Source organism: Kogia breviceps, chromosome 4 (genome assembly GCF_026419965.1).
Source record: "Kogia breviceps isolate mKogBre1 chromosome 4, mKogBre1 haplotype 1, whole genome shotgun sequence".
NCBI lineage: Eukaryota > Metazoa > Chordata > Mammalia > Artiodactyla > Physeteridae > Kogia > Kogia breviceps.
In genome coordinates this window covers 180,730,931-180,752,989 of record NC_081313.1, presented here as the reverse complement: position 1 = coordinate 180,752,989, position 22,059 = coordinate 180,730,931, and the positions used below count along the sequence as shown (strand labels likewise).

At 58.4% G+C, this 22,059-nt stretch overlaps 1 protein-coding gene across 15 annotated transcripts in view; it reads left to right on the top strand.

Annotated features, from left to right (window-relative positions):
- The window catches only part of TCF3 (transcription factor 3), a 35,691-nt gene that overhangs the window by 672 nt on the left and 12,960 nt on the right, over positions 1–22,059 (top strand). For all 15 annotated transcript variants that reach the window (XR_010840480.1, XM_067033166.1, XM_059060180.2 and 12 more), the window contains exons 2-6: positions 1,385–1,516; positions 4,690–4,762; positions 18,100–18,173; positions 18,334–18,412; positions 21,362–21,429. Coding sequence is in view for 14 of the 15 variants with exons in the window: in XM_067033166.1 (XP_066889267.1) it covers positions 1,445–1,516; positions 4,690–4,762; positions 18,100–18,173; positions 18,334–18,412; positions 21,362–21,429 (366 nt within the window). In the remaining variant the exon portion in view is untranslated. The remainder of the gene's footprint in view (positions 1–1,384; positions 1,517–4,689; positions 4,763–18,099; positions 18,174–18,333; positions 18,413–21,361; positions 21,430–22,059) is intronic.

The window sequence follows — 22,059 nt, the reverse complement described above, 5'->3', positions numbered from 1 at the left end:
GGGGATTGGTTTCTCGGGCCTCCTCCCACCCCTCCCCCCCAGAGGAAGACGTTCCTGCTTCTCTTCTCCCAGAGTGGCTTCACACATCCTTCGAGTCCGCTTTGAGCCCCCAAAAGTTCTCGTGACACCCTAGAAGTGTTTCAGCTCTTTTAGAGAAGCTTGTTTAGCCCCCCCGGGTTTGCCTTAAAATCGGTTTCAGTCACCCCACAAAAAAGTGCGGTTTCGTACTCTTCAAAAAAAAGTCAGTTTCGCACGCTTTCCAAAAAAGAAAAAAGCTTCGCGGGGGAGGGGGTGCGCTGGGGCATCCGTTTCACACTCGTTTCCAGTTGGCAAACAAAGCGGGGGTTTCTCCGCTTCTGAGATCGGGTCTCCCTCGATCTCGGAACCCCCTTCCCCTCGCGGACCCCGCCCGCACCTGGGGCCCGGGGAAGAGAAGCTGGAGGGACTTCACTGTCTGACTGTGGGACGGAGACCTGCCTTCCTCTCTTTTCTGGGTGTGGGATGGGGCCCGGCAGGTGGAACCCCCCCCCATGCTAGAATGGAGCTCCTCGGGACCATGCGGGGTGGGGGGAAACCTTGGTCTTGGGACACCCCCCCCTCCCCCCAGGGCAAGGGATGTTTTCAAAGTTGCTTAAGAATAATTCCCGGATACATCGTGACAATAAAACAATCTAGGGTGGTTGTTTTTTTTTTTTTTTTTTTTCCAGAATTTGGTTGTTTTTTATGGGGGGAGGAGGAGGTTCAGTGTAGTGGGAAGCTTTGTGGGTAGGTCCCTGCGCGGGGCGTCCCCCCTATTTAGTTGTGGAGCAGGAAGGGGGTTTCGCAGTCTTGTGGATTTCTTTTGCTTTGAATTTGGGGGTGATCGGGCCCTTCAACTTGCTCTGACAGCTGCTGGTGGGGGGGGGTCACCAAATTTCCCTTGGGGCGGGGCCGCGTCGCCCCTCCGCCTTCCCGGGGGTGGGGCCAGTGGAAAGCCTGAGGGTGGGTGGAAATGGGAGAGGTGGTGGGGAGAGGGAGGGGCGGGTTCTGGCCAAGCTGGGAAGGGACCACTCCACCCCGCATCCAGTTTAAAATTTGCAACTTGATTCCTTGGTGGTCGCAGAGGGAGTTCAGAGAATGTACTTTGCGCTCCCCCCACCATTGTTCAAACTCCCTGAGGACTCTGGGTAGGGGTCTCTAGGGGCCCCAGTCCCTGAATTCTGGCTGCCCCACCCCCATGCCTCAGGGTCTGGAAGGGACGCAGCCTGGGAAGACCCAGATCCAGAGCAGTTAGAGGGGCTCTTAAACAGCTCTCCCTCATCTGCTCACCTCGGCCACTGTCACTCATATCTCTTCTCCTCTCCACCCCTCACCTCTCCTTGCACCCGTTGCGGGCACCCTGCAGCGCTGTCCCTAGGCCTGAGGAGCCCACCCCGGCCCCTGGCTCCCCAGTTGCTGCTGGAGAATGAACCAGCCACAGAGGATGGCGCCCGTGGGCACGGACAAGGAGCTCAGTGACCTCCTGGACTTCAGCATGGTGAGTGGCCCTCCCCGTCCCCCCCGCATGCCCAGCTGTCCACACGCCTGCGCCCCCCGGACGACGGGAAAGAAGCTTGTGCCAAGAACTGCCAGCATCTGGATCTCAAGCTCCTATGGGTTAAAGAGCCCCAGGTGGGGCTGGGGGAATTGGGGCGCCCTCGGATGGATGGGTTGACGCCCCCGCGGCAGGGTGCAGCTTTGGGGCCCTTGTCGGCTTCCAGAGGCACCCGTTGTCACCCAGCTGTTTCCCCAGGCACAGAGTGGGTCCAACCCACCACTTTGCAGATGGGGAAGCTGAGGTCCAGAGTGAGGGAGGGACTGCACAGGGCCTTCAGCTTTTCCTTGGGGGAGGCTCGGCCGTGAGGCCCCAGCTTGGCTCTGGGCATGCAGTGACCTTGCCTTGGGACCTGTGAAACTGTGTGATCGGGGTTATTCATGCCATCGTGGGTGCAAAAGATGGGGGGTGCCCAAAGTCTAGGTGCTCTCTGTGGGGACCTTCTGTGAATGATGAGAGGCCACAGGCAGTGGACGTGTGATTTCACAGTTGTTTACTGACACGAGAGCCAGTGCCGTGGGTCTACGGGGTGGGGGGACGGGGATGTCCTCACACTTCCCAGGCGGTGTGCTCTACCCGACACAGCCCGTTCCCCGGCCAGGCCGATAGAGGTTCAGAGAGGGTACTGCCTTCCAGAGGTCACACGGCTCAGACGGGCCCAGGGAGGCTGGGAGCTGGACCGTCACTTGGAGGACGGGGGGCCTTGGTTTGCCCGTCTGTGCAATGGGCCACCTGTGTCGGGGGGAGGGAGGGTGGTCTGCGTTTCCTCACAAACCCAGGAGCTGTGTGTGGACTCCATAAATCCTGCCCCCACCCCTCCCCCAAGGAGCACTATTTTGGTTTGAAATGGGTTCAGGGAGGATGCTTTCGGTCTTGAATTTAATCCTCTGCCGGTATGAGGCCCAGGCCACTGAAGACTGTAGAAACAGAAGTCCCCAAACTGAAACGACATCAGCCGCCTTGCGGAAAAACACAGCCCACGGGACAGAGCGGCCGCGGCTCCGGAAGGGCCATGCCGGTATTTTTAAGCCCCGTTTTATTTTTGCGTCCCAGCTGAGGAATCAGGGGTGCTGTTCAGTTGTTTTTTTGTTAAACTGACAAGTCACAGACCACTGGGCTGGAACAGGCCAGCTTGGGGGTCAGGGGAGGGGGTGGCACAGGTTCTGATCTCACCCCCCGCGCCCCCCCCCACAGCCTCAACCACTTGCCCACCACCCCCTGCTGCCCAGGGGGTCCAGACTCCCCCACCCCCCAGCTCAGACCCATTTCACAGATGAGGAAAGGGAAGCTGAGCGTGTGAGGTGCCCAGTGTGTGTCCTCTGGGAAAACCCACAACTGGGTTTTGGTCGAACTCCTTGTTCCCGTGAGGAGAGAGGCCCCAAGGCAGCCCCCATCGCAGGAGGCTCACACCCTTTTCTTCCCACCTGCCCTGGAGACACTGAGTTAATTTGTTTTTTTGAAACAGATTTTATTCGACTGAAAAGATTTTGAAGGGAAAGCGCTTCCTTGGGGCAGGTCCGTGTAAAGTAAATGAGGCAACTGTCAGTTCAATGCCAGGAAAAAGGGCTCATTTTAGCTGTTAAAATTGCACCTCTGCCCCAGCCCTGAGCTTCGCCTGTTAGTCTGGTGGCTCTGAGGGTGTGTGGGTCTGAGGTGGTCCCTGGGTCTGAAGACAGCCCTGAAGGGCGAGGGGCCAGGGAGGGTGCTGTGGGCTTGCCTGGTGGCCCGACCGTGCTCCTCTGAGCTGTGTGCGTGCAGAGGCCCCTACATGCCCACGATGCCCACGTGCGTTTGGGTTTCACAACAGCCCACACGGTGCGAGCCCTGCTTCGTTTCACAGAAGGGAATACTGAGGCTCCGAGGGGGTGCGGGGGCCTGGCTGGGCTGAACACAAACCCTCAGTGCCCGCAGGACACAGCCCAGGCCCCCTCCCCCTCCCCGCCCCCCTCCTGCGGCAAGTGCCACGTCAGCGGCCTCTGGCACCCTGGAGGGCGAAACAGAAACAGAATTGAGCACCACCCCCCTCTCTCTCCTTAGGCTCCTGATCCCCAGGCCTGCCCCTCCCCAAGCGCAAGCCTCAGTGTTCCCAGCAGGAAAGGGGCCCGCCTTGAGGCCAGGGCCCTGGGTGCAGTGAGCGCAGCCCCGCCCCCGGAGGGGACAGCAGACCCCGTGAGAACCTGAGTCCAGCCTGGGTGCACACTTGCCCCGAGTCTCGCCCTGTCAGCTCAGCCCGTGGCCTCAGTTTCCCCTTCTGGAGAACAGGGTGTGGGGGCAGGACCCCGTTTCCCGGGTTGCTCCCAGGGCTTGTGATGCTTCCCCGAGTCACGCCCGAACGCACACGCCCACGTCCTGCTTGTCAGCCCTCAGCCGCTCCCCACAGAGCTTTAATGCTGTTTGCAGCCTCTCCGAATTGCTTGGTCCCCAAAAGAACCTCGGAAACTCAGACCGCCGGGGCAGGGCCGGGCCATGGTTTGTTTCTTCTGCAGCACGAGGGTTTGTTGATGTTGGGTTTTCCCAGTTAATGCTGCTAAGCTGTTTAATCTTGAGGGACTTAACGCTGTGGGTTTGGGTGAGCGAGTGGGGGGGGGGGGGGCGTGGCAATGCACCCGCACTCGGTGCCCGCCCACCCGGGAGAACTGCCCTGTCCTTGGCCGGGAAGGCTGCAGCTCTGAGCACGGAGCCCGGCTCGTGGGGGCCCCCCACTCCCCATCCTGGTGGCGGAGCCTGGCTGTCTTCCCTACACTCCCACCACTCGGGGTCAGGGGCCCGTGGGGAGGTGGATGCCGGGCCCCTAGGGTGAAGGTCAGGGGTCCTCGCCTGGGACACGGGTGGGACACGCGATCCATCTGGGAGTGTAAATGATCTCATTTTCTAAAAACTGGAAAGTGAAGCAAACTTTGTGTCACTTCTAAGCAGATACATTGTATCGAGTGCCTTTGTGTTATTTCATCCCCAGTAAAACAAATACAGAGGTATGCCCTGGAGGGGCACCAGGGAGCGGCTTCTGGCTGGGGGGGGGGTGCCTTGGGGCGCCTCGGGCCTCCTAGGGGACAGGACCCGGGCAGAGCTGTGACCCTGGGCTGTGCCCCCCACTCACCCCCACTTTCTCCCCACAGATGTTCCCCCTGCCGGTGGCCAATGGGAAGAGCCGGCCCACCTCCCTGGCGGGGGCCCAGTTCGGAAGCTCAGGTAGGGCCCTGCTGGCTGCTTGGGGGCTTCTCGTTTGCTTGAGGAGGTCACCGGTGTGGGGGGCGGGCGACCGCGGGGCGGGGCTGGCTCCCGGGCGCAGCCTCTGCAGCGGGCACTAAGGGGAGAGGTGTTTGGGGCAGCGCTCAGGCCCGCCAGGTGGAGCGGGGTGGGGGGCCTGAGGCGGAGGTCCAGGCGCCCGTGTGGGCGTCCGGTGGGGCGATGGTGAGCCTGAGGGAACCCCAGGAAGCGGCTGCCGGTCGTGGCTGTGTGACTTGCCTTGGGGCTAAGGGCGGGAGCCCCGTGGTCAGCGCGGTGTCACCGTCCACCCTGCCCCGAGAGCCTGGCCCGTGGTTCGGGTGTGGGGGACTCTGTGTGACTCACCAGGGCCCGCGTGAGCTGGGTGCTTGAGCCTCCAGGGTCTCCTTGGCCCTAGCGGGGTTCTGGGTCTCCAGTCCATCTCCAGGGAGGGAACCTGAGGCCCAGGAGGGGTGTGATATGGAACCCCAGCTTTCTCCACATCCTGCTAGGCTCCTGGCTCTTTTCATTCAAGTATGTATTAGGTGCTTGTCGTTGACAAGACCTGGCACTAGTGTGATCACCTGGCCTGGTTTGTTCGAGGTCTGGGGGCGGGGGTGTTCCTGGGATCTGGGACGTTGAACGTTCCAACTGGGGTCATCGCAGGCACACCTGGATGAGCTGGTCACCCTGCGTGGTACTGAGTGCAGAGGACATGGCCCAGGGAGGACGGATGGCATGGCCTCAAGGAGCACAGAGCAGGGGTCAGGCTGCAGAGTGGCGGGCAGGGCAGTAGGGGCCGTCTCCATGGAGACGTTTGGACGTTTGAGTAGAGGCCCGGGGGCACAAAGGCCCTGGGGCAGCACCACGCCTGGCGAGTTGGAGGAATGGTGAGGAGGCCTGTGTGGATGGAGGAGAGTGAGGGAGGAGGGGAGGGCAGGCCGTGCAGGGCCTTGTGGACTCGGGCTTTTGAGAGGAGCCATGTGCACCGGGGGGAGCCCGCTCTGGCTGTCGGGAGGATGTGGGACCTCCTGGGAAGGCCAGAGCTCTGCACGGACTTCCGTGTCTTTTGGGGTTCTTGGCATGGGGGCCGTGTTCCCCCACGTCTCTGGGGTCCAGGACGGAAGGGTCTGTCTCCTCCAGATTCCATCAGGGTGTCCGGAGGGTTCTGGCTGGAGGAGGAGGGCGTTTCAAGGGTGGTTTGTACCCCCCCCCCCCGCAAAAGGGGGGACATGGCGCTGCTGACCCCACTGCCCCTCGCTGGCCTTCCTCTCCGCCTGGGGAAGTGGCCTCAGGACTGGCCGGAGTCCTCCCTGAAGTGTGGAAACCCCCACAGGCCACCCTGCCTCCCCATTCCCACAACAGCCCTGGGGGCGGTGCTGCTCCCCTGCCTCCGGCAGAGGGTCAGGCCCCGGCGGGCTTTGTGGGGGTGGTGGCACAGTCCCTCCCTCATCTTCCCCCAGGTCCCGCCCTGCTCTCTTCTGTTGTCCAGTGTCCACTTGGGGCCAGGAGCCCCCAAGGAAGGGGCCCCTCCAGGACACCCCATGCCTGGCCCAGTCTGAGTGAGACAGACCCCTGTGAATTTTGCAGGTTTATTTTGTGTGGTTTCGGCAGCTGTAGCCCGCTCAAGGGCCCTGCCCTGGCCACTTCAGGTGGGGAGGGTCTGGCCTTGTCCCACTGCACATTGGGCTGAGTTTTCTTCCCCACGAGGGTTGTGGTGGGGTTGGTCCAGCCCAGGAGGCCTCCAGTTCTGGACACAGAGCTGGGGACCCCTTTTCCCAATTCATTTGAGCAGGTAGTGCTGTCTGGGGCAGGGGAGGGGGCCTGGGCCCGGGAGCCCCAAGACCTGAGCTTAGGGGTCCCTTCCTTGCTGCCACTTCAGGCACAAGGCAGGCCGTGTCACCTGACACAGGTGGTGTGACTGCAAGCCTGTTTCCTAGTCTGTAAAACAGGAGTCTCCCCAGGGCAGACGGTTCAGTGAGGCCTCGGGCGTGAAAGCGCCTTTTCAACTGAGGCGTGGGGCCCGTCTCGGTGTCTGCCTTGGGGGGGTGCAGGGGGTCACGGCTCCAGACCCTGGAGCCACAGGAACTGAGACTGGTCCCTTTGGGGGCCTCTCCCAGCTCTGAGCACATTTCCCTACTCCCTCCCTGGTGGAGCTGCAGACTCCAGAGCTGGAGACTCCAGGAGAAGGTGGGGGGGGGGGGGGTGGAAAGGTTGGTGGTCCAACAGCGGGATAGGGCCTGGGGAAGTCAGCCCCTTTCTGAGCCTCAGCTTTTTTCATCCGCAAGATGGGGCACCGAGCTCCAGACAGGCAGTGTCGCTTTAAGGGGACAAGAGTTTCTGAATGCTAGTAGGTCACGCCAGCCACATTCTCCCCTTCACCCTCCTCGCGTGTCTTGGCTTAGTGTCTCTCTACTTAGAATTCCTTTGAGTCAGCTTGCTTCTTTTAGATTCACTTCGAAAGGGCATTTCACGTTAGAAGAGGAGCAGCCCGGGCCAGTGGGGACGGGTCTCCGAGGAGGGGTCTTCGAAGGTCTCGGGAAGAGGAGCTGAGCATGTGCGGGCTGCTTGCGCCATCTCTGTTTAAAGACTCTGTCAGGGAGGCGCTGAGGCCAGAGGATTTCTCCTCGTCATCTAGATAGAGCAGAAGACTGCGGGATGGGGGTAATGTTTCCACGCTCTCCTTTTGGGAAACCCCAAGGCACAGATCTCTCAGTGGCAGCACGTCCTCTGCCACAACCTACAGGGTCCGAGGCCCCACGCGTTACGGGGAAACGCCTGCTGACACCGGAGGAGACGTCTTCCCTGTTTTCCTGTCTCGCAACTTTCCTGGTCTGTGTGACTCTAAAGGTGACGTGCCCTTGGGTACAAACCTAACAGGTAGGCAAGGCGGCATCTACGCTGGCTCAGCACAGGTGTGCAGTTACGGCCTCAGAGTAAGTTCCCGGCTAGAACTGCCCGCCGCGGACATGCGTCCACGGTAAGAATGTCCCTCTGGCATCCCGGCGCTGGCTCTTTCCAGCCTCCTCCAGATGCACCGTTTCGATGGGCATTTGCACGTCCATCGTGGGCAATTATCTTTCCAAAAGCAGATTGGCCAGATGAGTTATTTTCTGATGAATTTCTGATCACTTTTCTTGGATTTAGTGAACTTTTTATTTTGAAATAGTGATATATTCACAGAAGTTGCAAAGAAATGTGCTGGGCGGCCCCGCACGCCCCTCCCCAGCCTCCCCAGCTGTCAGTCCTGCAAGTCCCTCACATGACACCAAATCGGGAGGCTGACCTTGGTACGATCTGCAAGAGTTTGTGTGGCTATTGTCGTTTATTCACGAGCTCTGCATGCACACGTTTGTGTGCGTGTAGTTCTGCTTGGTTTCTACCCCGTGTGTAGTGCCGTGAAGCCACCACCGTGGTCTGTTCAGAACCTCCCGCCTGCTGCCACTCGTCACCCACCACCCCTCACCCTGGCGACCCCTGATTTACTCTTCTCCGTCTTCACAACTTTGTCGTGTCGAGAATGTTACATACCTGGAACCATACAGCGTGGAATCTTCTGAGATTGGCTTTCTCTACTGAGCACGGTTCCTTGGAAACCCCTCCAAGTTGTTGTCTGGATCAATAGCTTGTTCCTTTTTATTGCTGCCTGGTGAACTTTTCAATAACGGCAACAGTAACACTTATCGACGAAAACTTATGTCGACATTTGTTAAGCGCTGTACGCCAGGCACTGAGCCTGGATTGTTTATTCTGAGTCCTCAGTCCTCACAGGTTGGCGAAATAAGTGCGATTGTCATCCCCATTTTACTTAAGATGAAGCTGAAATTCAGAGTTTATTAACCATCCCAGCTAGCCACCCAGTGTTGTCTCCCTATAGTGTCTTGTACTCCTGCACTATGCTGCACTTACTGATTTGTAAGAGCTTTACATAGAGGAAGGATGTCAGTCTTTTGTGATCTGCAGCCTTTTTCCCAAGTTTTCATTCATAACTGTTGACGATGGAGAATCTTCATCTGCCTCCGTGCTTTACAGGATTCAGTTTTATGTTGTCAGGTCTTCTATGTTGTTCTAGCTTTGGTGCCATTTCTGCAGAATCCTTGAGAATTAGATGACACAGTCCACTGTGCATTGCAGATACGACAGTCATGAATGTGCCTGTTCCTCATTCCATCAAGTTGAGGAATATACGGGAAAAGATGCTGGAGGGCAGAAAAGCATGCCTTTGCACTTCTTGACAGAGCAAAAAAGTGAAAAATAAGTGGGAGGTAGAGAACCTCAACAGTGAAGTGATCAAGGTTGAGCTTATGCAGCAGTTCCTGGCCAAGGGCACACATCCAGCTCACCCGTGGGACTGCTCAGAACACACACCCCTGGGCCCTGGACTCAGAGACACTGATAAAAAGCCTGGGGTAGGGCCTGTAAGAGCTTCCAGGCAACTCTGAGGGGCACCTCCAGTTAGAAGCACTTCCCTTTAAAGACCATGCCTTGTAAAAGAGATCATACCGTTCTTATAAAAATTAATTACATACTGTGCAAAGAAAAACGCTGTAACGTAAAAAAAGTGACCAAAGTATAAACCATATTCTTTGAGAACAATGTGGTAAAATTGGAAATGAAAGACCAGAACCCGTAGAAATAAGTAAAAAGCTTAATGACTTGGAAATAACAAAACTCCTTTTTGTTTACTTCTTGGGTTAAAGAGGAAATTAAAACAGGCTAGACAGAAATCAATAATCTAAACACACTGAAACTACAAGGTGCCGCTAAAGCTGTATTTAGGGAAGAATCATAGCCTTTGACAGTCTTCAGGGACAATGAAAAGAAATGGAGTAAGCATTTAATTTAGGAAGTTCTAGGACAACGGAATAAACTCAAGAAAACCTTTCTTGGTGGTTTGAAATGCCCTAAAGCATTTCCTAAATTGCCATTTACCCGTGAGTTTTTGTCTCATCTTTTTACCTTCCTGTTACTACTTTAGTACTACCCGGTGTCAGTTACTGTAGCTTTTTAGAATTATTATTAAATTTTTCTTTCTCTTTTCTTTTATTTATTTGGCTGCGCGGGGTCTTAGTTGCAGCGTGTGGGATCTTTGTTGCCACATGTGGGATCTTTAGTTGTGGTGTGCGGGATCTTCAGTTGTGGCATGTGGGATCTTTAGTTGCAGCATGCAGAATCTTTAGTTGTGGCATGTGGGATATAGTTCCCTCACCAGAGATCAGACCCCGGGCCCCCTGAATTGGGAGTGTGGAGTCTTAGCCACTGGACCACCAGGGAAGTCCCTAGTTACTTTAGCTTTGTGGTGTTTTTATAATCTTCAATTGTTGTTTTTCAGGCCCCCCCCCCACCTACCCCATATTCAGACATGCTGATTCTTTTTCATGATCTTTAGAATAACTGTTATGTCTCTACCTACATCCTTCTAAAACAAACAAACCTACCTGTTGGGATTTTGATGTTATGTTAAATTCATAGGTAAGTTTTGGAAGAACTGTTTGTGTTTATAGTATTGCATTTTCAGTTTGTAAGAACTTGGTGTCTTCTCTCTTAAGTTCTGACCTTTAATATTAAGTTTTTAAGATAAACTTTGAAAATGAAAGCATAAGGCACATAGCCATTTTATAGCTTGCTTTCTTAATTTGCTCACATACTTTTGCAGTGAGGGTTGTTTCTAGGTGTTTTAGGATTTTCCATGCTGTGGTTTGGGGACCTTTTTTACCATATTTTCTACCTGGTTGCCTCCTGACATCCCCTAATTATTTGCATTCTTCCCTTGGCTTGGTTTTCCAGGTAAATCATCCTCAGGCCTCTTCCATCCTGGTGTGGAGGCCATGTGCCTTTTCACATCAGCAAGTGTTTCTAGAACCACATTGGGTGTGTGCTGTTTGGCTTGTTGTCAGCAGGACTGGGCCTGATCCTGGCTGTCAATTCGAGATAGATCTCTCTGACCGTCTGTGTTTATCATGTTCAGGGCGTTTCCTTCTGGTCCTATGTGACCACCCACGCAAGTGATTGGCATCACTGTGGTGTGTTGGGTGTCTCAGGACAGCCCCTGGTGTCCTCCTTCCCCACGTCCTGACGCTGTCCATTAATGGTTTTTCTCACCCTGATGCTCCCTGAATTTTGGGTTTGGTCCATATCCTTGTTTAGCTGCCAGACCAGACCTGCCAGCATCCGTTTTGCATTTTGCCTGTGTTCCCATGTCGTGTGGCACTGAGGCTTCTTGTGGCTCCCTGCCATGTTTCTGCCCCAGTTTCTCTGGAACAGTCTCCAGCAAACGGGGCCCCCCCCCATTCTCTGGGCACTGGGGAGCAGACCCGCCACCCTGTTTGCATGTGACACTTTCCCCAACTGCTTTACTTCTGCTGCGGCGATTGGCCTGTTGCGATTTTGTCCACTCCTCTTGTCGGCTCTAGCATTTTGTTAGGGGGAAGAAAATCATCCATTTTCAGGCACGTTTAAAAATGATTTATGTTGCATTCTTTTTTTTTTTTTTTTAAATTATTTATTTATTATTTTTGGCTGTGTCGGGTCTTCGTTTCTGTGCGAGGGCTTTCTCTGGTTGTGGCGAGCGGGGGCCACTCTTCATCGCGGTGCGCGGGCCTCTCACTGTTGTGGCCTCTCTTGTTGCGGAGCACAGGCTCCAGACGCGCAGGCTCAGTAGCTGTGGCTCACGGGCCTAGTTGCTCCGCGGCATGTGGGACCTTCCCAGACCAGGGCTCGAACTCGTGTACCCTGCATTAGCAGGCAGATTCTCAACCACTGTGCCACCAGGGAAGCCCTATGTTGCATTCTTTAATAACATATGAATCCATGTCTCAGTCCTGAATCTACTTATTCTTTTTGTTCTCTTGTCCTGGACCCCGCTGTCTCATGTCTGTATTATTGACTCTTTTCCCAAGGAATCTGCTTCATTGACGAATCGATGTTTATCAAGTAACTGCTTTTCTCTTCACTACTTTTATTTAATTTAATTAATTTATCCATTTTTTTGCTGTGCCGTGTGGCTGTGGTATCCTAGTTCTCCAGCCAGGGATCGAACCCGGGCCCCGGCAGTGAGAGCGTGGAGTCCTAACCGCTGGATTGCCAGGGAATTCCCCACTACTGTTTTAATTCCTCCCGTTTTTTTAGTTTTTCTCTTCTTTTTTCTCTTTTGACTTTTGAGTAGAAAAGGCCCATTTGTTTATCTCTGTTCTCTTGCTCAGTAATCATGTTTGAGGGTTATAAATTTCCCTCCGAGGACCACTTTGGCCATACCCCGTTGGTTTCAATAATGTGTATTTTCGTTATTATTTTTTTTTTAATAGATTCTTGGTAATAACTTTTAAAGCACGTTTCTCTTTGAGTCAGGTTCTTCAGAGATTTCCAGTCTCCAGGTTGGCCGTGGAGTGTTTATTCCTCGATTGGCTAATTTCTAGGTCGCCGATGCAGAAGTCACCGTGGCTTGGGCTGTGCTGCTGTTGGGGAGATGCAGGGCGTTCCTACTTCTGAAACGGTGGGGTGGGGGGCTGCGTTTGTCCTTATTCCTGAGGGCTTGAGGGATTCTTTGACACGGAGCTGTGAGGTCTTTGTCTCCTGCCCATTGCGTTTAGACTTGTAATTTGTTCAATGTCAAGGATCCAGGGCGGTGGAATGTTCTCTGTGGGTCCAGCCCACTGTTGACAAAAACCCACCCTCTATTCCAAGTGAGAGCTTGCGCCTTGAATTCAGACATTTTTGTGAATGTGACGGCCCCTCCTTTTCACTTCATTGCTGGTATAGCTGTGTGCATCGGATTGTCTTCCTGAGTCACTCGTTCCAGAACTGTTTTCTGTAGGTGCTGTGTTCTCAGCTTTCAAAAAAATTGAGTCTGCATCTGTCTTATACTTTCCATGCTCTTATTTTGGGTTTTCCCGTCTTTATCCGTTTTCCTTGCAGTCATGTCTGGTGTCTTTTCTTGGGTTGGGTTTGGAAGGCTGTGCTGCTCGTGGTTCTGATGGTTTTAGGGAATGTGCTGAAGCCTCCCGTGTCTGGCTCCTTCCGCCCCCAGAAGTGAGGTCACATCTTGTTGTACTGCAGGAACGGGTTCTTCCCCAACCCTCCCGTTGGGTATAAATACGGTGCCACACTTTAGAAATGTTGTTTCTCTTTGTTCGCAATGCTTGTATCCAGCGGAGAAACGCGCGTCTTTATTGTATTCATTCTCCCACTTAGGAGGCTTCAGCCTCCTCATCTGGGAAGTGAGGTTGGTGGCTGCAGTTGAAGGGTTCAGTGGGATAAACCGCAGGAAGCGCCTGGAGCAGCGCGGCACCTGCAGGCTCTGGTGCCCGTGCTCGGCATGGCGTGGAAATTCCGCTTAGTTTAACTTAAACGCGTGGCCCAGATGTGCACAGCCTCCCTGCACCATCGCGTCCTCCAGACTCATGGGGTGTGCGCTGGGACTCCCCTCCCTTGGGGATGTTCTCCAGGGAGGGGTGCGGCTCTGGACGTACACCTGGCGCCTGCCTCTTGTGAGGGGCCGTGGGTGGGGGGTGGACTTCCCGGGCACTCGCCGTCCTTCCCTCAGCTCCAGCCCTGTGGGTTGTGTCATCGTGCGCGTGTTTTTCCGGGTTTTTCTCCAACTCCAGGTTTGGCTGTTTTTCCTGTTCCTCCCGGGATGCCGTCTCAGGTGTCTGGGCTCGTGTTAGGCCCTCGTGTCCGTGGTCTCAGAATCCCCCCTTCCCCGGTGTTTGGGGGCGTCTCCAGAACCCACCCTTCTGTTTCGATCACCTCTTCTGCATTGTCACTTCTGTCTCGTCGCCTCTGATGCTGCTTTTAAAATCTCTTGTGAACTGGCAGCAAAAACTTCTTAGTTTTTCCTGCTTTCGCTCTCCCTCTCTCCCCGAAGCCTCATCTTCCTTTTATCTGCCTCCTGTTCCAGGGCGCCCACAAGCTCTGCAGTTTCCTGGAGGGTGCCTGGTGGTGGTCTTAGATATGCTCCCCTTTCCTGGGATAAACCCTAAATCTGTGAATGTCCGTCTTCGGTGTTCCTCGTGTGTTTTGCCCTGGGCCTGTTTCTTGCAGGGAGGTCCCAGCTGGGGCTCTGAGCTCATACTTGGCTGAGCGGTGGGGTGGGCGAGATCCTCCCATCCTCGCCTCGAGACCGAGACCGAAGCAGGATGGGGTCTTTCTGCTGTTGCTTTGGTCACGAATCTGAAATTCACAGGAGGGAGGGGGCAGGACAGGTTCTGCAGCTGGGGGACCCCGTTTCTCTGAATTACCATGCATCTGTGGGCCCCCCACCTGAGGACCAGCTCCACCCACTGGGGAAGCCTCTGGGGTTGGGGGGCTGCTGCTCCAGGGGTTCGGGAGAGGTTGGGTTGGAGCCAAGCCCTCGTTTGGGGGACCAGCTGCTCTTGGAAATGGTGGGCTGTGCCCTCCACTCACTTCCTCTCCAGCCTCAGATCCGCTTGCTTGGGCGCAGCTCCAGGTCCCGTCTCCCCACCCCCACCGGCAAGGCCTGTGAGCCGCTCCGGCACTTTCCTCCAGCCCCTTGGAACCTGCTCCCTCTGGCGGGAGCTCCCTGGCACCCTGGAGTTCCTACCAACTTTTGAAATTCTGAAGGCCAGAAACAAGCGTTGTGGCTTGTGAACAGGGAGGGGCAAATGAAAAGGAGGGCGCATATAAGCGATGAGAGGGTCTGGGTCTGGGTTTCGGGCGTATCGTGCATCTCCCCGCAGCTTTCCTTCAAGTCTGAAGTGATGTAAGAGTTCAGAAGTTGCCCCAAACATCACAGAAGGAGAGGCGAGGGCCCCACTGGCCCATGCAGGGAGGCCCCGCCCCACTTGAGGAAGGACTTTCTCTTGACTCACACCTGTGTTGGTCTTGCCCCTCGTGAGACCTCAGGTGCTGCTGAACAGGCCACCATCCCGTTTGTTTCTCGGGGATTTTAATTCTAAGGGTAAAAAACCAGAAGGGGGAGCTGACAGCGGCAGGAAGGAAACACTTACGTGAGGACCGGCAGGCGGCTGCCCTTAGGTGCTGTTAATTTTTTTTTCAGATGTGATCACGGTGCATGGTGGTTCTTTTTATTGTTGTTGCTATTTTCAGTCTTTACTTGGGGGGCCGCACGTCCAGCACAGCAGCCGCTTAGCCACACAGAGTCATGTAATCGTGCGTTAATTAACATCTCGCCGAGTGGGGAGCTCTCTCCGCCAGTCCCGGAGTAGCTGCGTGTGACCGCAGGGGGATGGCACCGCCAGAGGACGTTGTGATTGGTTAGATAGGCATCAGAGCAGTGAAGAGGCCAAAACCAGATATTTGTCGAGGTTGTTTGGGGGCCAGCCGCGTCCAGGCAACGCCGGGGACGGGGCCAGCAAGGCGGCCTCCCTGACGGGGCATGAAGGATCAGCGGGTGTGGGGACCAGTGGGGCAGAGCTTGGGTCGGGGTTGGGGGTCTGCTCACTTGTTGGGGGGCAGGGAGGAGTGAGCTGGGGGCGAGGGGCGGTCAGGGAGGGGTCTGGTCTTTACCCTGAGAGCAGTGGGGAGCCATGGGAGAGGCTAGAGGGGGGGAAGAGAGGCAGGTTTTGCTTCCGGAAGCTCCATCAGGCTGCTTGGGGTGGAGTGTGGGCAGGGGACCTGGGTTGTGGGGGACACTGCTGTATGGATGGGGCTTGACCCAGGGGACACAGGGCCGAGGCAGGCCCTGATCTGAGGCCACGGGGTGGGGGTGGGGAGTGGAGTGAGGGAAGGGGAGAGGACGGCTCACGGGATTTAGCCCGGGCACCCGGGTGAGGGGGTGCTTACAGAGCTGGGGCTGCAGGACGAAGCCCCCGCCGACCGTGTCTGTGCGACAGGTGTGCGGTGGGGACGGTGCAGGGCCCTGCCTAGGCCCCGTGACGGCGTCCTCCCCACACTCCAGGTACCGAAGTCTGCTAGTCTGGCTGCTTGATACGGAGGGACTGGCTCATGGAACCTTCACCGTGCCTGGGTCAGCAGACCTTCCCTGTAAAGGGCCAGACGGTTTCTATCGCAACCGATCTCTGCGTTGTAACCAACGCTGCTGTACACAGGGAACAAACGTCCGTGGCCATGCGCCAATAAAACTTTACTGACAAGAGCAGGCAAGGGCCACACAGTTGGCACACCTGCCCTGGAGGAATCAGCCGGGACGGAGGCCACTCAGAGGGGCCCCTGCCCCCCCCGTGTCATCCAGCCAAGGGGGTGTCTGGCTGGGGCCTGGGCTGGGCGGGTCCAGCTGTGCCACACTGGTCATTCTGGTGGCAGCCCTCACGGTGGGCGGTTCTGTCACCCGGGCTGACTCGGATCAGATCTGAGACTCCGAGGGGCGCGCGGCGCCCCTGGGCACGCCCGGCCCTCTGCGGGGTCCGTCTCCACCTCTTCCTGGGGACGGGGCCAGGTCTGAGCAGAGAGATGACCTTTCCGGGGGCTGCCCTGCCACCGCTTCACCTCAAGCACTTTAAAAAGGAAAAATTATACTGGGGCAGCAGCGTCTTATTCTATTAGTACATTTTAGTTAGAACGCGAACGAGAGGTGTTGTGAATATTCATGATTATTGGGTTATTTAAAATGCATAATTAACCAGCGGGGGGTTAATAACTATTACTGGCAGCGGCGGGGAGGCTGGGTGAGGGGGTTTTACCAGAAAGGGCAGAGCAGGGCCGAAGCTTGCGGGGCCCAAGTTGGAGGGCTCCCTGGGTGTTGGCCCCAGGAGCGCCTGTCACCCTGCCAGCCCTCGGGGGGTGGGAAGGCCTGGCTTTGGCCTTGGACCTGGCCTCCTGCTCTTGCTCAAGGGTCCTGGCGACTCCGGGGCCTGTGGTGGATGCCCACGGGGGTGGGGGACCCAGAGCTGGACGAGCTCGCGGGCGGGCCCCGGAGCGCGAGGGAATGACGCGTAAGTGGCTGTGGAGGGAAACTGGGGCTCGGGCGCCGGCCCTTCGCCCAGGGCCACCCCCCTTCACCAGCTGCTCTTGTCCCCAGAGCCCAAGTGGGGACTCGGGGCCTTGGGGTGCAGACACCCCAAACCTGGCAGCAAATGTTAGGTGGATTTGTGGAGACTGTGGGAGCTCCGTCTGACCCCCTACCCGCCAAGGCAGCCCCCAGCTCCCCATTGTAATCTCGTTGGAAATTTTTGATTGGAAAACAGAATCTCACCGAGGTATATGAATATTTATCAGACTGGGAGATTAATATGCATAGTTATGCAAATCAGACAGCAATTAAACACCAACTCTCCAGGGGAATGATTAACTCAAAGGCACCAAAAGAGAAGGATGCAATTTGAAAGAAGTTTCTGGTACAGATGTGCAGAGGAGGGCGGGGTGAAGGACTCCGGCTGGGGTGTTCGGGATGTCCGGCACGTGGGGTCGGGGGTGGGGTGTGGGGTGCGTCCCCTGGCACTGGTGGCAGGGCTGGGCACGGCCTCTCCGGCCCAGCCTGGTCTGGGCAGCTTTGACTCAGACTCGTACGTAGACACCCCCAGCCCTGCAGAGTAAGGCGTGTTTGTGGCCACATCTGCAGAGGAGGGAGACGGAGGCACAGGTGGGAGGGGCCCGGGGACAGCTCCCGTTCTGCTTGTCCAGGCCCTGAGCCCCGTGGCCCCCATGGGCTCCGATGGATGGTGTTGGAGCCCACCCGCCAGGGAAGGGTGCAGGCCCGTGTGCCTGCCTGCCTGCTGGGAAGATCTGGGTCCTGGGCTGGGCCGCTGGGCGAGTGTTGAGGGAGATAAGGGCCCTGCCCTGCCCACCCTCCATCCAAGGTCCTTGTCCCCACGGTGGCTAACCCTGCCACACCTCGGGCCCCGCCTGTCTTACGGGATTGGATTTCGCCTTCCCTGCCCGCCAGCCTGCGTCTGGCAGCTGCCACTGTTACTTCAACAAAGGGACGGCCCCGCCTCTCAAACTGGCAGAGATGGGAAGGGAGAGGCTCCCACTCTCGGGAAGAGAGACCATCCCTCGTCCCCATTCCCTGACGCCTTCGTGAGCCTGGGCCAGAGAGAGGCGCTTGGGCCTGGGGAGGGAAGCCCAGAGTGCGAGTGAAGGCTCTGTCCAGGGTGGGCTGGGGGCTGGACGGGTGGGAAGAAGTTTGCCAGCAGCTGGTGGAATCGTTTCTTGCGCCGTGGACCCGGAGTTCTGCTTGGTGCCGGTGTGTCCGGGGCGCTTGCCGCTGGCAGTGGTGTCACCGCGCGCAGTGCTAGGGTGGGTGCACCTGGGACGGGCTCCAGCGCCAGGCTGGGTCGGGAGGGGCATGGAAAGCTTCCCAGGTCGAGTGAGGGCTCCCTGAGGCAATGTGGCTGGCGTGGAGCGGCCGGGGGCCGGGCCCCTAACCCTGCGTTCCTGCCCTGCAGGTCTCGAGGACCGGCCCAGTTCGGGCTCGTGGGGCGCCGGCGAGCAGAACAGTTCCTCCTTCGACCCCAGCCGGGTGAGGAGCCTGTGGAGGCCTGAGACCCTGGGGTGGAGGTGGGGGGGCGGAGGAGAACCCCGCCTGGCCTGCAGGGGCTCTGGGCTCGGGCACGGGGTCGTGCCTCCTGACCCGGAGGCATCCCCGAGCCCCCCTCATCCCTGCCCGTCCCCCCCCACAGACCTACGGTGACGGCGCCCACTTCAGTGAGTCCCACGGCACCCTCGCTTCGTCCACATTCCTGGGACCCGGGCTCGGAGGTGAGTGTCCGCGTGGTCCCCGCCCCCACCCCTGTGCCCGTTCGGTCCTCGAGCACCCGGGCTTCCGGACGGCCACGCAGAGCGGAGGACACAGGTGGGGACCAGCCAGGTGCCCGCCGGGAAGTGAACTCCGGAGTCCCGACAACCTGGGGAGGCCGAGTCCGAGGCCGGCCCCCTCGCCTGCTCTCCCCTGAGCACCGGCCTCCTGACCGTGAGAACCAGGCTCGGGACCCGGACGCGGGCCCCCTCCCCAGCCCGTTACCCGACCTGCAGGGATGGGGGCTCTCACAGAGCCTTCTGCGTAGCCAGTGGTGAGGACTCGGCCGGCTCCCCAGGCCTGAAGGCCCACCCCCGTCTCGTGGGTGAGCAGGCTGAGGCTCAGCGAGAAGGGACCCGGCCTCTGGGAGCCTCAGGCCCTGGCTGGGTGTCCGAGCGCCGGCCTTGCTGAGCCTGGGCCCTCCCTGTTCTGAGGGAATGTCGGCATGACTGCAAAGCTGGCATCTCTGGGGGCTGAAGGGGGCTAAGGGGTGGGTCAGCTCCTGCCTCAGGGCCTGGGCTGCGCACTCCCTGTGTTCCTGAGACCCGAGGCCCTTGCACTCGACGGCCAGGTGAGGTAGCCTCCTTTGGCGCCGTCCCCAGTGGTTCCCAGGCCAAGGGGCGTGGCGGCGGGGTCGGTGGCTGCTGGGGAAGGTGGGTGGACTCTGGTTGCCAGGCCTAACCAACCAGTGGGGCAGCCAAGGCCGGAGGGCCTGGGGTCCAGCCCTTGTGGGCTGGCGCGTGGAAGGAGTCGGACGGGCGAGCGTGGCCCGGGCGCGGTCCTAGGCAGGGCGGGGGGAGCACAGCGTCCGGCACCCACTGTGTCTGGCGGGGGGGGGGTCTCTGTGCATCTCCCAGACCGGGCGGTGAGGGCTGGCCGGGTGCCCCGGGGTGGCCTCTGCACCTGCCGTGACACCGGTTCCCCTCTGCTGTCCCTTCCTCCGGCTTCTTCCCAGCACGGGCGGTTTCCACGGCCGGGCCTGGTCAGCAGGGCCCAGAGCCCGGCTGTGTCACACACCCACCACACGCCTCAGTGGCCGAGGAGCTCAGAGGAGGGAGCAGGGAGCCCAGGCCAGGCCAGCAAGACAGCGAGGAGGCGCAGTTTCGGCCTCCCTGGTCCCTGGTTTTCTTGCCCGTGGACCAGGGCTGGCGATAGCCGTGGTGGGGCAGTGGGCGGAGAGTGCCAGGCCCAGGGGGCGAGGGTCACTCTGTTCCCGTGCGGCCCCCAACCTGGTCCAGCTCCTCAATGAGACCTGGTGATTCTGTTCTTGGTGTCTGTCCTCCTCCCCACTCTCGTACCCTGATGCCTGGGCCCGGTGCATGGCTTGGGCACCTGCTGTACCCCCACAGGGCTCGTGGTCCTCGCAGGTCCCCTCCCAGAACCTCTGCTTTCTCTCCTTGCCTCCCTCGGCCTTCCTTTCAGGACGCCCCTGCTTGGTGCCTGCCGTGCGCAGGGTCAAACCACAGCAGCCCCACCCTGCAGTGGGGAGCCCAGAGCCCTGGCTGGGCCGGCCAGCTTTGCTTCCCACGGCCACCCTGGGAAGGGAGGGAGGAGTGCACCCTCTGGACTGGGGGCGAGTCCCCTCTGGTCTCCAGGCTGCGGTTTGTTCATCCCTAAATGGGCCCCGTGTCGCCTGCCCTGAGCTTGAGCTGGTGGGCGTGGCCTGTGGGGCATTTGCTGTGTTGGTAGGAGCGTGGTCCTTCTCCCTGCCCCCTAAACAGCGTTTGCTCCAAGAGTCCACTTGAAGTTGTCCTTTTAAAATCAAGGGGAGGGCTTCCCTGGTGGCGCAGTGGTTGCGAGTCCGCCTGCCGATGCAGGGGACACTGGTTCGTGCCCCGGGAAGATCCCACGTGCCGCGGAGCGGCTGGGCCCGTGAGCCATGGCCGCTGAGCCTGCGCGTCCAGAGCCTGTGCTCCGCAACGGGAGAGGCCGCGACGGTGAGAGGCCCTCAAAAAAAATAAAAATAATAAAATAAAATAAAATAAAATCAAGGGGAGAGCGAATTCCCCGGTGGTCCAGTGGTTAGGACTCGGCACTTTCACGGCCGAGGGCACAGGCCTGATCCCTAGTTGAGGAACTGAGGTCCCACAAGCTGCGCAGCATGGCCAAAAAATAAGTAAAAATATTCAAAAAGTAAATGGATAAAGGGGAGACTTCCTCCCCCTCCCGGTTTGAGAATAAATCAAATGAGTCAGTCAAGCGTTCTGACTCCTTGTTCACAGTAAGGCTGGTCAAGGTCCACGCTCAGCCAGGATAGGTGCCCAGCTGAAGCCAGGAACAAACTGCAGTTGTTCAGGTAGTGATGGATCCAGGGACCTGCTTCAGGCGAGGCTGGATCCAGGTGTTTGTGTAGCTGCAGGAGTCTGTTCACACCAGCTGCTCTCTCTGTGCAGGCTGTCCCCCCACAGCTCAGTCTTGCCCACCCACACAGAGGAAGGGCTCCTTCGCACCAAGTGGCTTGAATCGGCGTCCCCAGGGCTGTCACATGCTTGTCCGTGAGCTGACCCTGTCCAGGAGCTGGGGAAGGAGCCCAGGGCCTGGGTGCTGAAACTTGCCAGATAGCAGGGACCTCGACCTGTCCCCTGGGAACCCAGTACCCTGGGGAGTTGACACCCCACGACCTTGAGCAGAGGAAACCAAAGCTCGAGAAGGGTGGGGGTGGGGAGCCAGGCCGCTGCTGTCCCACTTTGGGGATGGGGCAGGTGGGGGCCCTGGCGGGTTTGCAGGATCCTCTGCAGGTCATCCGGGGATAGCGTCTGGCTAGAACCCCACTTGTCCCTCGGCTCCTCGGCCCTCCATGGGGAGACCAGTGTCCCGCCACGGTTTTCAGTGTGGTGCGCTCGTGGAGCACCTGCTGTTGCTGTACGCAGGCATGTGCCGGCCTCTGGGTGATCCTCCTTCCTTTTCCCCAGGCAAGGGCAGCGAGCGGGGCGCATACACCCCCTTCGGGAGAGACGCGGGGGTCGGCAGCCTGACTCAGGTGAGGCTGCGTCTGCAGGGTGGGCGGGGGAGCGCGTGGGTCCCGTCAGCCCCCAGGGGCCCTTGGAGCTTGGAGAGCCCCTGCCTCCAGACTAGGGGGCAGCACAGGTGGTTAGGGGCTGGGGGGTACCCAGTGGGGGCCACAGTCACCGCTTGACTTCTCTCCCCACCTTGTATTCCCTAGTTTTAATTTGAAACAAATTCGTCCCAATTGCCTCCTGATCTGTGAAGGCTCAGCCAAGTGCTGGTCGCTCTCCAGCCGCTGCTGAAACAGGACCGGGCCCTGGGCCAGGCCGGGTGGGTTGTCGATGGGGAAAGGGGAGGCTGGGGTCCAGCCTGTGGGGCCCTGTGCACAGGTGAAGGGGTTCCAGGAGAGACCTGCACCCCCACCTGCCCCCAGTGGCAGACAGGGAGAACGAGGCCAGCCAGGCAGACGAGGCCTGACCCTCTCTCTGTGCCCCCGGCCTTGTGGTCCAGCCTCGGCACAGTCCCCGGCCCAGGTGAGATCGTCACCTGTGGCCACCCCACTGGGACGCTGACGGGCCGGTTGCCTGGCACAGTGGTCCCTTGTGGCCTCCTGTCCTGGTCCCCGCTTGGCTCTCTCTCCCACCCCATGCCCGAGGGCTTTATT